This window comes from Oncorhynchus tshawytscha, linkage group LG05, assembly GCF_018296145.1.
Source record: "Oncorhynchus tshawytscha isolate Ot180627B linkage group LG05, Otsh_v2.0, whole genome shotgun sequence".
NCBI classification, from domain to species: Eukaryota; Metazoa; Chordata; class Actinopteri; order Salmoniformes; family Salmonidae; genus Oncorhynchus; species Oncorhynchus tshawytscha.
Genome location: NC_056433.1, coordinates 68,628,212 through 68,644,622, shown reverse-complemented (window position 1 = coordinate 68,644,622; position 16,411 = coordinate 68,628,212). Strand labels below are relative to the sequence as shown.

Below are 16,411 nucleotides of genomic sequence, written 5' to 3'. Positions count from 1 at the left end.
TATTACGGTTACAGAAGTCGTCAAAAGAGAGCGCCTGGGGAATAGGAGTGGAGCTAGGCACTGCAGGGCCTGGATTCACCTCTACATCGCCAGAGGAACATAGGAGGAGTAGAATAAGGGTACGGCTAAAAGCTATGAGAATTGGTCGTCTAGAACGTCTGGAACATAGAGTAAAAGGAGGTTTCTGGGGGCGGTAAAATAGCATCAAGGTATAATGTACAGACAAAGGTATGGTAGTATGTGAATACAGTGGAGGTAAACCTAGGTATTGAGTGATGAAGAGAGAGATATTGTCTCTAGAAACATCATTGAAACCAGGAGATGTCATTGCATGTGTGGGTGGTGGAACTAATAGGTTGGATAAGGTATAGTGAGCAGGACTAGAGGCTCTACAGTGAAATAAGCCAATAAACACTAACCAGAACAGCAATGGACAAGACATATTGACATTAAGGAGAGGCATGCTTAGTCGAGTGATCAAAAGGGTCCAGTGAGTGGAGAGGTTGGTTGGGGGTCACGGCGATTTAGACAGCTAGCCAGGCCATCGGTAGCAAGCTAGCATAAGATGGAGGTCTGTTGTTAGCCACCTCTTGCGTTCCGTCAGTAGATTAGTGGGGTTCCGTGTGGTAGAGGGGATTAATCCAAATCACACAACAACAACAAAAATAAAAACAATAGATATAGTTATAGAGGCCCAAGAAGAAAACATAATAATAATAAAAATAAATAAATTGTCCGATTGTCTATTCAGATAGCAGCCGGTAAGACAGCTAACGGTTAGCAGGCCGCAGATGGGCGTTCAGGTAACGTCGCGACGGAGGAGCCTGCCGGATCTCCTTCGGGTAGATAACGCCGGCAGTCCAGTTTTGAAGGCCCGGTGGGGCTCCGCGTAGGCAGTAAAACAGGTCCGGATAGGTGACTGCAGCCCAGGAGTGATTGATGGAACTCAGGAGTGATTGACAGAGCTGGCTAGCTCCGGAATAATTGATGTTTGCTCCGGAATCGACGAAGGCCGATAGTCACACGGATAGCAGCTAGCTAGCTGTGAGATCCGGGTATGAATGTCCAGAGAGCAGTCGAAATCCAGGGACATGGAGAGAAAAATTGGTCCGGTATGTTCCGTTCCGAGCCGCGCTGCGCTGCGCCGTACAGAACTGGCGATAGATTTTCAAGCTAAAGGATAGCTGATGACCACAAACCGTGGTTAGCTGAATACTAACGATTTGCCAGTAAAGAAGCTTTAGTGAATCATCTTTCAAAGTTCATACCAAGTTGCCATAATCAGCTTGTGCTTTATTCTGGCTGGTCTTGTTGAAATTCACCATTCCAGCATGGTGATCGTCACCTCCACGTTGAAATTCGCCCTTTTAAACGTGAGGACTCATCGGGAACTAAGGTTGACTTCCGTCAACAGGCTTTTGTCCTGGGGGAGAGAAGGGCGTGTTTCATAGTTCTCAACCAATGTCTGTTCACTTGGGCGTGGCCACCGAGTGAGCATTTACTTTACATTTAGAAGCTAAAATCACATTTTATCTTCTCACAAGTAATTTCATATTTAAACATTTAAATTGCACAACAATTCCATGTGAATCTGATAACTAGAGTGTGTAGACTTTCCAAGACACAATTTATGTCATCCTATCAGATATAATGTCGACAACAATTGATCTGACATCATATTCTTTAAGTATCAACGGACCCTTTCAACTGGTTGAGAAAGAGAAATATTGTTCCATTCCCCAACCTTTTGATATTACCATACTTTCTCTGTGGTAACATAGGGCTTTCCAAGAGTCCATTCTGTAGAGTGGAGAGAAAAGGGGGAAAGGTATTTATGGGGGGGGTGTCATAAACCTCACCCAACAGGGCAACGTCTTGACAGCACTATAACAGGGACAAAAGGTGCCCACAAACTGTTAGGGCCAACATAAACAGCAGAGTCCCAACACCTTACCACTGCTACTCCTAGCTATCAGCGGAGCCTTGTCTGGCAGCGAAACAAGTTCATTCAGCCTTATTTACTGCCTTTAAAAAAAACATAGCTGATATGTCTGACTTGCTTAAACAAATGGGGTTTCTACTGACAATTGACATGTACAAACTATGGCATAAGTGGATAAGAGTCAATCCGTAATTTCGATTAAGACATTAATGAGCAAGCTAGGACGGACGTAGTCAATATAACTATCTGTTCAGCACTTTTTAAATGTACAGCGACAAAATTCAGAACATAGGCCGTTCTTACAGTGTTTTTCCTGTACACCAAGCCAGAACCGTAGGATAAATAAAGTGGGCATATAAGCAGACAATTAAACCTCTTACAATATTCAATGATTACATTTCCATAAAAGAGGTTATAGGCTACATGTGCACCACCACAACAGTAGGCAAAATTACGAGGTGAAAATAGACCAAATTATTAGGGTGAGGCACATGGCTACTAACAACTTACTCCACAACATACACTTAGTATTACTTTCTTAGCTACAGCATACATATGTCCCTGGCATATTACATCATTTATGTAGCAGCATACAATACATTTTTTGGACTCACCTTATGCTCTGCTCACTTGAACATGAAGGTGGCGTGGCAGTACATTACTTAAAATTCCGAGTTGACTGTTCAAAACGTATTTTGCCAGTCTGAGCTAGTTTTTCCCGAGTTGCCAGTTGTCTTGAATTCACTGAAGTCAGATTTTCCAGTTCTGAGTTAACGGTTGTTTTGACCGCGGCAGAAATCATGCTGGATTGACAGCATGGCCGATATTGAATGTTTATCATTTTAAGCTTGGAAAAGACAGCCTTAAACTATTTTAATAAAATCATTGAATTATTAGTGAGTCTTAATATTTACCTTTATTTAATCAGGGTGTAAACATTGAGACCAGTGTCTCTTTTATGAGGGAGCCCGGTATATACAGTGCCTTCGAAAAGCATTCAGGCGCCTTCACTTTGTTACATTACAGCCTTATTCTAAAATTGATTCAATTGTTATTTTTCCTCATCAATCCAAGTACAAAACCCCATGATGACAAAGCAAAAGCAGGTTTAGAAATGTTTGCTAATCTATTAAAAATAAATAAATACATCAGTATTCAGAACCCCCTCCCCCCCAAGGTGCGGACTCCCGGCCGCACACCTAAACCCATAGGGGAGGGTCCGGGTGGGCGTCTGTCCACGGTGGCGGCTCCGGCGCGGGACGTGGACCCCACTCCAACAAAGTCTTAGTCCACTTGCATCGCGTCCTTTGATTGGCGACCCTCGCCGCCGACCTTGGCCTAGTAACCCTCACCAAGGGCCCCACTGGACTGAGGGGCAGCTCGGGACTGAGGGGTAGCTCGGGACTGAGGGGTAGCTCGGGACTGAGGGGTAGCTCGGGACTGAGAGGAAGCTCGGGCTGAGAGGAAGCTCGGGGCTGAGAGGAAGCTCAGGCAGGTAGTTGGCTCTGGCAGATCCTGGCTGGCTGGTGGTTCTGGCAGATCCTGGCTGACTGGTGGTTCCTGCAGATCCTGGCTGACTGGCAGATCCTGGCTGACTGGCGGCTCCTGGCTGACTGGCTGCTCTGGCTGCTCCATGCTGACTGGCGGCTCTGGCTGCTCCATGCAGACTGGCGGCTCTGGCTGCTCCATGCAGACTGGCGGCTCTGGCTGCTCCATGCAGACTGGCGGCTCTGGCTGCTCCATGCAGACTGGCGGCTCTGGCTGCTCCATGCAGACTGGCGGCTCTGGCTGCTCCATGCAGACTGGCAGCTCTGGCAGACTGGCGGAGTCTCCCGCCTGTTCAGCGCTGCCAGTCTGCATGGAGCTGCCTGTTCAGCTGCCAGTCTGCATGGAGCAGCCAGAGCCGCCAGTCTGCATGGAGCAGCCAGAGCCGCCAGTCTGCATGGAGCAGCCAGAGCCGCCAGTCTGCATCTCCCTCATAACTCTCCTCCAATTTCCCCATTAACTCCTTCACAGTCTCTGCTTCGCTCACCTCCAACACCGGCTCTGGTTCCGGTCTCCTCCTTGGCTCCTTACGATAAACAGGGGGAGTTGGCTCAGGTCTGACTCCTGACTCTGCCACACTCTCCCTGTGCCACCCCCCAATAAATTATTGGGGCTGACTCTCGGGCTTCCATCCGCGTCGCCGTGCTGCCTCCTCATACCAGCGCCTCTCCGCCTTCGCCGTCTCCAGCTCTTCTTTGGGGCGGCGATATTCTCCAGGCTGAGCCCAGGGTCCTTTACCATCCAATATCTCCTCCCATGTCCAGAAATCTGGATTTCGCTGCTTCTGCTGCCGCTGCCTGTCACCACGCCGCTTGGTCCTGTTGTGGTGGGTGATTCTGTTACGGTTTTCTTCCGGTGAAGGAGAGGAGGACCAAAATGCAGCGTGGTTATTTTGATACATGTTTAATAAAAGAATAAACACGAACAATACAAAACAAGAAACGTGACGTGAAAACCTAAACAGCCTTATCTGGTGCAAACTAACACTGAGACAGGAACAATCACCCACGAAACACTCAAAGAATATGGCTGCCTAAATATGGTTCCCAATCAGAGACAATGATAAACACCTGCCTCTGATTGAGAACCACTTCAGGCAACCATAGACTTTTCTCGATAACCCCACTGACCAAAATAATAAAGAAAACACAAAATACTAAGACCAGGGCGTGACAGTCGGGTTCTTGGTCACCTCCCTGACCAAGGACCTTCTCCACCGATTGCTCAGTTTGGACGGGCGGCCAGCTCTAGGAAGAGTCTTGGTGGTTCCAAACGTCTTCAATTTAAGAATGGTGGAGGCATCTGTGTTCTTGGGGACCTTCAATGCTGCAGAATTTTTTGGTACCCTTTCCCAGATCTGTATCTCGACACAATCCTGTCTCGGAGCTCTACGGACAATTCCTTCAACCTCATGGCTTGGTTCTTGCTCTGACATGCACTGTCAACTGTGGGACCTTATATAGACAGTTGTGAGCCTTTCCAAATCATGTCCAATCAATTGAATTTACCACAGGTGGACTCCAATCAAGTTGTAGAAACATCTAAAGGATGATCAATGGAAACAGGATCCACCTGAGCTCAATTTCAAGTCTATTAGCAAAGGGTCTGAATACTTAAGTAAATAAGGTATTTCTGTTTTTTATTTTTAGTACATTTTCTCTCTCAAAAAAAAAAGTTTTTGTTTTGTCATTATGGGGTATTGTGTGTAGATTGCTGAGGAAGTTATGTGATTTAATCAATTTTAGAGGAGCCTTAACTGTTTTGAGCCCTACATCTTTAAGAAAAAAAAAAAGAAAAAAATCATATTATTATAATATATATATAAAAATGGGGAGGGGTGTTGCCTGTTTTACATGTTATTTTGGAATTAATGTGTCACATATCAGTTTGCAAACAATGTAAAAAAAAAAAATATCATTGAGTCAATAAAGCCACATCCACACATGGTCTCTTTTTTGTTTTCTTGCGTAAGGCAGCTCCAAAATGCAGCCTAGCTCAATGATTTCTGTGGTGGTGGTGCAAGCAGTAAAAAATAGGAGCATTTTGCCGTCATTGGCTCAGTGTTCTGTCACTCATGGGGACACTACACCCTCGCCAAGTTTAAGTCCTTAGTAAGCATAGACATCCAAAATTTCAGCCCTTTGGGTCCTACCATAGAGTTATATTACAAGTGCCCTTCCAAGAAGGCTCAAGATCATTGGCCACAGATAAAATGATGTCAAATCACGTTATATGTACAGTAGCTTTGATTGGTCTGATCATGTCAACATCTTTCTTTCAAAGTCTTAGCTAGCAGTCGTCATCGTGAATCAAGTCGAAAAGTTGTCAAATCCTTTTTAATCCTTGTCATATGAAGAGAAATAATGAAGAGAAATTATAGATACAGTCGTATGAAAATGAAAAAGTTTGGGCACCCCTCTGAGGCTGCATGATAATTTACTCTGTCATCACAGAAAATGATCACAGTGGCATACCATTCATTTTCTAATAAAAGCTGAGTACTGGGGTATTGTCCAGACAAAGATTTTTAGTGTAGCAATATTAAGTTGTATGAAATTAAATCAGATTTGAAAAATAGGCTATGCAAAAATGTGGGCACCCTTGTCATTCTGTTGATTTGAATACCTGTAACTACTTAGCACTGATTAATTGGAACACACAATTGGTTTGGTGAGCTCATTAAGCCTTGAACTTCATAGACAAGTGCATCCAATCATGAGAAAAGGTATTTAAGGTGGCCAATTGCAAGTTGTTGTTGTTGTTGTTGTTCTCTTTGAAGATTATTCAACATTATGGTTTAGAGGAAGGCTACAAAAAGCTATCACAGAGATGTAAGCTGTCAGTGTCCACTGTGAGGAACATAGTGAAGAAATGGAAGACCACAGGTACAGTTCTTGTTAAGGCCAGAAGTGGCAGGCCAAGTAAAATATTGGAGGCAAAGGCGAAGGATGGTGAGACCGGTCAAAAACAGCCCACAGACCACCTCCAAAGACCTACAACATCATCTTGCTGCAGATGGTGTCACTGTGCATCGTTCAACAATTCAGCTCACTTTGCACAAGGAGAAGCTGTATGGGAGTGATGCGGAAGAAGCCTTTTCTGCACACACGTCACAGAGTCGCTTGAGGTACAGTAGCTTGAGGTACAGTGTCTCCTGACCCCTCCTGTTTCAGCCTCCAGTATTTATGCTGCAGTAGTTTGTGTCGGGGGGCTAGGATCAGTTTGTTATATCTGGAGTACTTCTCCTGTCCTATTCGGTGTCCTGTGTGAATTTAAGTGTGCTCTCTCTAATTCTCTCTTTCTCTCTTTCTTTCTCTCTCTTGGAGGACCTGAGCCCTCGGACCATGCAACAGGACTACCTGACATGATGACTCCTTGCTGTCCCCAGTCCACCTGGCCGTGCTGCTGCTCCAGTTTGAACTGTTCTGCCTTATTATTATTGGACCATGCTGGTCATTTATGAACATTTGAACATCTTGGCCATGTTCTGTTATAATCTCCACCCGGCACAGCCAGAAGAGGACTGGCCACCCCTCATAGCCTGGTTCCTCTCTAGGTTTTAGCCTTTCTAGGGAGTTTTTCCTAGCCACCGTGCTTCTACACCTGCATTGCTTGCTGTTTGGGGTTTTAGGCTGGGTTTCTGTACAGCACTTTGAGATATCAGCTGATGTACGAAAGGCTATATAAATAAATTTGATTTTTAGGTATGCAAACGCACATTTGGACAAACCAGCTTAATTTTGGAATAAGGTGCTGTGGACTGATGAAACAAATATTGAGTTATTTGGTCATAACAAGGGACGTTATGCATGGCGGCAAAAGAACACAGCATTCCAAGAAAAACACTTGCTACCCGAAGTAGATTTTGGTGTGGGTTCCATCATGCTGTCGGGCTGTGTGGCTAGTGCCTGTACTGGGAATCTTGTTAAAGTTGAGGGTCGCATGGATTCCACTCAATATCAGCAGATTCTTGGGAATAATGTTGAAGAATCAGTCATAAAGTTGAAGTTACACCGGGGCTGGATATTTCAACAAGACCACGACCCAAAACACTGCTCAAAATCTACCCGGGCATTTATGCAGAGGAACAAGTACAATGTTCTGGAATGGCCATCCCAGTCCCCAGACCTGAATATCATTGAGAATCTGTGGGAAGATTTGACGCGGGCTGTCCATGCTCGGCAACCATCAAACCTAACTGAACTGGAGACGTTTTGTAAGGAGGAATGGTCCAAAATACCTTCATCCAGAATCCAGACACTCATTAGAGGCTATGGGAAGCGTCTAGCGGCTGTTATTTTAGCAAAAGGAGGCTCTACTAAATATTGATGTGATTTTTCTATTGGGTTGCCCAAATTTATGCACCTGTCTAATTTTGTTTTGATGCATATTGCACATTTTCTGTTAACGCAATAAACCTCATTTCACTATTGAAACATTACTGTGTCCATCAGTTATTTGATAGATCAAAATGAAATTGCTGATCCAAACACCCAATTATTTATAAATGGAAATGATGGAAATTGTCAGGGGTGCGATGTATCCGAAGCCTCACTAGAAGAGCGCTCCGGGACCCTCTCCTCCGGTGGCGTTGTTTTGGGTCAGCCTCTGGAATCAGTTCAAATGTCCTGGGAGGTGCAGTCAAAGGATCCGCTTTGGGAAAGTCGTATTCCTGGTCGTTGTGCTGGTAAGTTGACATCTCTCTGATATCTAATAGTTATTCCCGGTTGTATGTAAAAACACTTAAGGTTTTCTGGGCTAACAATGTAATAAATAATACAGTAAAAAAAAACGAAATACTGCACAGTTTCCTAAGGACTAGAAGCGAAGCTGCCATCTCTATCAGCACCATCTTGGAGCAAGGTTGGTCACCTCTGGTATGAAAATGATGCTTTAGTAATAAAGCTAATTTGCTAAAATGTCTAACATTTACAAACAAGCTAGATTATTTGTACATTTTGATTCATTCAATGTTGATTCATTGAAGTGTTTAAACTTATTTTAATTGTTAACTTAACATTATTTAAGATGAACTAGTGTCAATGTTCATTGGTCACAAATCACAATTCTGCAATAAGGTGTGAAGGGGATTAATCTCTATTTGTCTGTTTCTGTGTTGCTTTCTCAAATTAACATTACCTTTTTGTCCAGTTGTGACCTCTCCAATCAAATCAAATCAAATTTTATTTGTCACATGCACATGGTTAGCAGATGTTAATGCAAGTGTAGCGAAATGCTTGTGCTTCTAGTTCCGACAATGCATTAATAACAAAATACTACATAGTTTCCTAGGAACGCGAAGCGAGGCAGCCATCTCTGTCGGCGCCCGGTTTTATTTGATTGTCACTCTGTCACTCAGATTTAATTGTCACTCAGCTTATCATAATAGCATGCATCACCAATGCATGCCAGTATGATGGCATACAGTATGAGGACATTATTGGCCTAATTGGCATGTGCAATCAATGTGCCCCTTGTCATTGTACATCTGAAGCAGAAAATAGCTTAACTCACACATCTTTTGCATTTTGATGAGCTACAGTAACTATATGTTCTCAATGTTAAATGATACCAGTAGATAATGTATTTTTAAAATTGATTTATTTTACCTTTATTTAACCAGGTAGGCAAGTTGAGAACAAGTTCTCATTTACAATTGCGACCTGGCCAAGATAAAGCAAAGCAGTTCGACACATACAACAACACAGAGTTACACACGGAGTAAAACAAACATACAGTCAATAATACAGTATAAACAAGTCTATATACGATGTGAGCAAATGAGGTGAGATAAGGGAGGTAAAGGCAAAAAAAGGCCATGGTGGCAAAGTAAATACAATATAGCAAGTAAAACACTGGAATGGTAGATTTGCAGTGGAAGAATGTGCAAAGTAGAAATAAAAATAATGGGGTGCAAAAGAGCAAAATAAATAAATTAATTAAATACAGTAGGAAAAGAGGTAGTTGTTTGGGCTAAATTATAGGTGGGCTATGTACAGGTGCAGTAATCTGTGAGCTGCTCTGACAGTTGGTGCTTAAAGCTAGTGAGGGAGATAAGTGTTTCCAGTTTCAGAGATTTTTGTAGTTTGTTCCAGTCATTGGCAGCAGAGAACTAGAAGTAGAGGCGGCCAAAGAAAGAATTGGTTTTGGGGGTGACTAGAGGGATATACCTGCTGGAGCATGTGCTACAGGTGGGAGATGCTATGGTGACCAGCGAGCTGAGATAAGGGGGGACTTTACCTAGCAGGATCTTGTAGATGACATGGAGCCAGTGGGTTTGGCGACGAGTATGAAGCGAGGGCCAGCCAACGAGAGCGTACAGGTCGCAATGGTGGGTAGTATATGGGGCTTTGGTGGCAAAACGGATTGCACTGTGATAGACTGCATCCAATTTGTTGAGTAGGGTATTGGACACTATTTTGTAAATTACATCCCCGAAGTCGAGGACTGGTAGGATGGTCAGTTTTACAAGGGTATGTTTGGCAGCATGAGTGAAGGATGCTTTGTTTGCGAAATAGGAAGCCAATTCTAGATTTATGTAGAATTTATTTATCTAGATTTTAGTATATGAGGCTAACCATAAACCAGATGATCTACATTATTTTTCTGACAAATTGTTTAGTGCAAATCCAACCCTTGTATTCTAGGTACAGTACTGTACATGAAAATAAGGAGCTGGCAATTTGTATGCTCATTAAAAATGTCCAAAAATAAAATAATTTGACGTGGGGAGTGTTGTAATTCTACCTTTGTATCGCTCACACCTTCCCATTGCTCTGCGTGCCCCTGTTGAAAATGAATAGGGGCAGACTTTATCTGGCGAATTCGGAAGAGGTTGAAACCATATGTAATCTTGATGTTCACAGGCGATGGCGCATGGGACAGAGAACAAAAACGTGACACTCTCCTGATTCCTTTCAGCATCCCAACCTGTGATTTCAAAGCTAACCCACACCCTAACCACATTGCTAACCTGGCCTAAACCTAATCTTAAATGAAGACCAAAAAACACATGTTTGTTTTCATGAATTGTTACGATATAGCCAATTTTGACTTTGTATCTGTGATATCTAGTGTAATCCTAATCTTAACTATAACCCTTAACCATTTAAAATGTCAATTTCAGTGGGGTAGGAGTAGGGAGGTCCCAATGACCCGGATAGCACGGACAATCATGCATTTCATAAATAATTGTTTTCATGCCGCCAGGGGGCGTCTTTACTTCATCGTCGTTCCTTATTATTACCATATTATAGAAATGATTCAATGGATTGTCTTTTTCCCCGTTTCATATATTTTTTTAATATACTAATATTAACTAACTTATTTGAGGTTTAGTTAAGGATATTTAGCATTAATTTAACAAACAATTAGTTGTTTTGAGCCTTTCAACAAAGACTTGTTTGGGCTGGATTGTTGCCATGATATTGAAACAAACTGCTGATTTTTCTTGCCGACCAATGCATGCAACCCATGAGCTCTTCATTACTTTAGCACGAAGGGATCACGTTTCTCTCCAGCCAATCCGAGGCAAGGCGATCCCATCTCCCTTTTATAAATCGGACTGTTTTTTGTTGTTGTAGGCGAATGAAAGGTAACCATTTGGGATTGCACAGGACATTTACTGAAGGCTGTACCAGGGTTTTAATCCTATTCTTTACTTGATATAAGGTAATTATTTCTGAATAATGTTCAAAGTTCTAGGATAAACTATGACAATTTCATTGTGTATGTTTATCAAATTGGACTAATTGGTGTTCAGTTTTGCACCTCTTAGCCTAATTATAAGGTATTTTATTAAATCCTATTACTATGGTTGTTGAACTCCTAGTTCTATGATTGTGTGTCGCTTTAATCTGATGGGTAGTGTGTTCTAGACGTAGATTTGCCTGACGACAGAAACTACAGTGCGCTTTAATTTCCTTCGTTGTAAACTGGGATTAGTAACGTTGTAAGTAACCATGACCACACAGTGGTTTGCTGTCCTAGCACCATGTTTTCATGCATACTACAAACCTTCATGGATTTGACTCGATATTACCAGGATGTTGATAGTGATCTCATTTATAACACGTTGGTGCAATTTTAATTTGGCAGCTACTCTTACAAAACAACCACATATAAATCCTATTGTTTTTATTGTTAAAATGAAATCCCTGGTTGCTGACCAAGCTGTCTTGAAGCAGGATGGTGGAGGAGGGGAAGCATCAGGTGTAGCCACATGCATGGACTCGTCTGTTTAGGCCTCACACATTGTCTGGTTGTTTTGAGTAGATTTAATTTTCACTATATATCACTGGACAGGCACTATATAATAACTGTAGACCTCAAATGTTTCAATTCTAAGAATCAAATGCATGTATTGCTCTTTGTTCCAAAGTTTTCAAGGCTCAGTGAAAATGGCCACTTCAGAGAGTGCCAGTTTGAGTAAAGCTGTGAAGCAGCAGTATATGGATCTTCCTCAGGGAGACAAGGTTCAGGCCATGTACATCTGGATAGATGGGACTGGAGAGGGGCTCCGCTGCAAGACCAGAACTCTGGATTCCGAACCCAAGGCCATTGATGGTAAGTTTAGCAACCCTTTAAGAAAAACAAATGGCCAATGGGAACTCCTACCCCGTGATGTGATTGAGATGCATAAGATCAGAGGTTTACATTCATAGATCTTAAACAAATGTTTAGGCTTACTTCAATAATACATTCTGTGTTTTATACAGATTGCATACTCATTGAATGATCAAATTCTGATTGATGATACTCCTTACATTACCCTGAACCTAAAGAGTAGTTGAGTCCCTTTTTAGTACTGTTAATTTCAGTTCCCCCTCTCCAGATCTTCCAGAGTGGAACTTTGATGGTTCCAGTACGTACCAGTCAGAGGGCTCTAACAGCGACATGTATCTGATCCCTGCTGCCATGTTCAGAGACCCCTTCAGGAAAGACCCCAACAAACTGGTCCTGTGTGAAGTGCTCAAATACAACCGCAAGCCTGCAGGTAAGCCTGAGCAGTAAAGTGACCTTGGGGCACAAATGTTTGTGAAAGAAAATTAATACTAGTGTTTCTTATTGGACAAGTTCAGAATTCTGCTGACAGTTAATGTCTTTCATTTCGTGCCTACTGAACACAGCCCTCCCTTAAATGAGCACTGAGTCCAGTCCCAATTGGCTCAGTGTAATGTATTCCTATATTTGTCTCCCACCAGAAACCAATCTCCGACGGATGTGTAAGAAGATCATGGAGATGGTAGAGAACCAGGTCCCTTGGTTTGGTATGGAACAGGAATACACCATCCTGGGCACAGACGGACATCCTTTTGGTTGGCCTTCTAACGGCTTCCCTGGTCCCCAAGGTCAGTTTGAGAGTTCTCTGTGTCCCAAATGGCACCCAATTCCCTGTATAGGGGAAAGGGCTGCCATTTCAGACATAGCCTTGGTTTTTCAGCAGACTCTTATCCAGTGTGACTTTAAATTGGTACATTCAACTAAAGTACTTAGGTTTGAGAGTTAAAACTGTTCACTGTTTTAACCAATGCCAAAAAAAACACTGGCATTAAACCTGTTGATGTGTTGTTTCTGAACAGGTCCCTACTACTGTGGAGTAGGGGCAGACAAGGCGTATGGTAGAGACATCGTGGAAGCCCACTACAGGGCCTGTCTTTATGCCGGGGTTCAGATATGTGGCACCAATGCTGAAGTCATGCCAGCTCAGGTAGGAAACACTGCACATTATATCAAAATAAATCCTTTTGGGGCCAATTTTTACCACACACAGATTAAACCTGCCTTTTTAGTCCTGGACTAGGCTTCATTTGTGACTGGGAAACAGCCCAGTGTTCTAAAACCTTTAAACTTTCAAGTTAGAATCTCTCATCCCTAAGCCTCATGTACAGTCTGTATTGTGTCTTCCAGTGGGAGTTCCAGGTGGGACCTTGTGAAGGGATCAACATGGGAGACCACCTCTGGGCAGCTCGGTTCATCCTGCACCGGGTCTGTGAGGACTTTGGTGTAGTGGCCTCATTTGACCCCAAGCCCATCCCTGGGAACTGGAATGGTGCTGGCTGCCATACCAACTTCAGCACCAAGGAGATGAGAGAAGATGGTGGGTTGAGGTAGGCATGAATTGAGTTTGTGCTGGAAATGCATTAAGGGACATTTTCCCTGGACCCATATTAGACTTCAATGGCATTTTCCATTGAAAGTGCTTCTTAGCCGAGAGGAGAAGGTGACGCGAGGGGTTTTCCTCGCCAAAATCTGTCCAAAATAATCCCAATGGGTTTATTTTGGACCGAACCTTGTCATCTGTCTTCCCGCCTTCGGGACAACTCCCATTGTTAAGGTGGAGACATGAGCATCTCGTCATTATATACAGATCTCTCTTCGTCAAAGACAAGTCAAATGCTAAATCTCTGTCTGGGAAACCGGCATAAGGTTTTCAGTCTTAAACCTCTTTAGCGGTGGATTAACCCCCCCCACCTATCCACTAAGGGCCATTGAGGAGTCGATCGAGAAGCTGGGAAAGAGACACCGTTACCACATCTGTGCCTACGACCCCAAAGGGGGGCTGGACAACGCGCGCCGGTTGACCGGTCACCACGAAACGTCCAACATCCATGAGTTCTCAGCCGGTGTGGCAAACCGCGGTGCCAGCATCCGCATCCCCCGCTCAGTGGGTCAGGACAAGAAGGGCTACTTCGAGGACCGCCGCCCGTCAGCAAACTGTGACCCATATGCAGTCACAGAAGCCATGATACGCACATGTTTGCTCAGTGAAGTGGGGGAGGAGCCTACAGAATACAGCAAATAAACTAGTTACTCTGTTGGACTGAAATAATCCCCTTTCTCTCCTCTTGCGCTACGCCTCATGAAGTGTCATTCCCAGTACTGTTTTGTCTGTGGCTTTGGAAACCCCTTGTATAAATTGCAAATCTTGACCATCCATGTAGGGCTTACTTTTTTAGCCATTAAAAAATATTTTACTTGAGATCAATGAGTGTGCTTGATGTATTCTGCTGTGTGTTCAGGGTAGCGTAGTCCCTACCTTTTTTTAGCTTGATCACTGCCAATATTGCCATATAATTGATGCTAAAGAATGATTCCAGACATGTCAGTCGGAGGGTGAAATGTTTCCTATGTATAGGTCTAGTTTTGTGTATCAATTTGCTACTCATGTTTAACATGATATACTAATCAAGATGCTGTAGATTTATGACTATGCCATGTGTGGTCTGGCTCGTGTGGTACACAAACCCAAAAGGATCCAAGGTGCATCTGTCTTTATACATGTGTGGATCTCTATTGTCTACCATTTAGTAGAAGTTGTATCAAGAACCCATTTTCTTATTTGGAACATTAAAAAATATTTTTTAATCTGATTCTTCAGTTGTACAGTATCATTTGTTCATGTTAAAGTAAACGGTAGAGGTCAAACAAATTAATCTTTGTAGAGCTTTTTAAAAACATGTTTACAATGAAGCAGTTGTCAAAGTGCAGAGATTAATGAGTTTACATGCAATCTTTTGTAAGACTTGCTGACCTTAAAGGTGACCTTGCCATATCAACACTTGAGGTGACGTGCTTCTCAATTTAGCCTTTAATCAGGAGCACAACCTTGGCTCAATGTGGTGAAGGAGTGTCATTTTATTTCCTGTCCATTCAGGTGGGTCTTTGGACCTCTTGACTGTCCCCTAGTTTTAAGAGCCTGAATGAACTTAAGTGTAATGACTTACTGTAGGATATGTCAGCGAGCAATGTATTTCAAGTCCCTTTTAACTAGAGATGTCTGGGCAGTAGGTAGCCTAGCGGTTAAGTGCGTTGGGCCAGTAAGTAACCCAAAGGTCCCTGGTTCAAATCCCTGAGTGGACTAGGTGAAACATCTGTCAATGTGCCCTTGAGCAAGTCTCTCTGGATAAGAGTGCTAAAGTACAAATGAGATTGATGCATACTGAATACTTATCATTGCAAAGAACATACTTGCTTAAATTGATGCCTATTTAACTCAATGTTTACATAATCTCTTTCAAACCATTAAGATTCAGTGGGGGAGAAAGTACCTGATTATGTGACTGAAGACAATGGGCACTTGGTAGTCACCTGTCTTTCTGCAGTCTAGACATTGCTTTCCTTAGTCAGAGTTATTCTGCCTTGTCAGCATTATCAGTGCTGCCTAACTGCACATTGCAAATTAACTGTGCTGACCCTGACCACACGTTTCTTTAGTTTTTTTCATCTCTAGTGAAGCTTTGGCACAAAAACTAGTGCTACCGATTCTTAGTATACTTTCATGGAGTGCTCTTGGTGATCCTTATCTTAATTTCTTTATCAGTGAAGGTGATGTATGTTTGAGTGTTCTTGTAAGTCTTGAGTGTACATCGTGCCAAGAAGGCTAGGTGTTTACATGTTGAGGACAGGACACAGCACATTTAATGAGAGAGCTTCCAAAGTCCAATTCCCTGTTATGGAAATCCTTATTCCCATGAGACTATTTTGAACCCTGGTACAAATATAGGCAATTACAGCACCAATAGGAAATTAGTATAGAGGGGCAGGTGTGTTACCCACATCACAGGTGTGTTACCCACATCACAGGTGTGTTACCCACATCACAGGTGTGTTACCCACATCACAGGTGTGTTACCCACATCACAGGTGTGTTACCCACATCACAGGTGGAAGAAAAAGGAAACACTGCTCCTGCTCAAACTCAACAATCTTGACTGACATGGTTTTGTATAATTGACACCAGAGATGTACCAGTATTTGAACTACCATGTGTGTCTGAGTCACGTTCTGTTCTGACGGTGAGATTATGAGGCACTTGGCAGGTGAGTGAAGCAGGTCTGTTTTGGTACCTTTAACTTACTTCTGCATACTGCAGGCCCAAAGTAAAGGAAGGAGGTGTGCCTGTTCCTGTACCACCCAAAAGGC

At 43.1% G+C, this 16,411-nt stretch overlaps 1 protein-coding gene across 2 annotated transcripts; it reads left to right on the top strand.

The window, feature by feature from the left end:
• Window positions 1-10,999: 10,999 nt before the first annotated feature.
• Window positions 11,000-14,859, top strand: glulb (glutamate-ammonia ligase (glutamine synthase) b). 2 transcript variants are annotated; one of them, XM_042322289.1, is made up of 7 exons: window positions 11,000-11,158; window positions 11,868-12,052; window positions 12,321-12,482; window positions 12,691-12,837; window positions 13,069-13,196; window positions 13,397-13,596; window positions 13,973-14,859. In XM_042322289.1, exons 2-7 carry the CDS (start codon window positions 11,887-11,889, stop codon window positions 14,289-14,291), a joined length of 1,122 nt encoding a protein of 373 aa, XP_042178223.1. In that variant the 5' UTR covers window positions 11,000-11,158; window positions 11,868-11,886; the 3' UTR covers window positions 14,292-14,859. The 2 variants fall into 2 exon arrangements, with proteins under 2 accessions (XP_042178223.1, XP_042178224.1); XM_042322290.1 differs by having other exon boundaries at window positions 11,005-11,081.
• Window positions 14,860-16,411: the final 1,552 nt, after the last annotated feature.

What these genes read in the sequence shown, in the direction of transcription:
- glulb (XM_042322289.1), top strand. Translation starts at nt 11,887, where the DNA reads ATGGCCACTTCAGAGAGTGCCAGTTTGAGTAAAGCTGTGAAGCAGCAG. An exon ending in CGAACCCAAGGCCATTGATG is followed by an intron (nt 12,053 to 12,320) that starts GTAAGTTTAGCA and finishes CCCCCTCTCCAG; the next exon opens with ATCTTCCAGAGTGGAACTTT. An exon ending in CGGCTTCCCTGGTCCCCAAG is followed by an intron (nt 12,838 to 13,068) that starts GTCAGTTTGAGA and finishes GTTTCTGAACAG; the next exon opens with GTCCCTACTACTGTGGAGTA.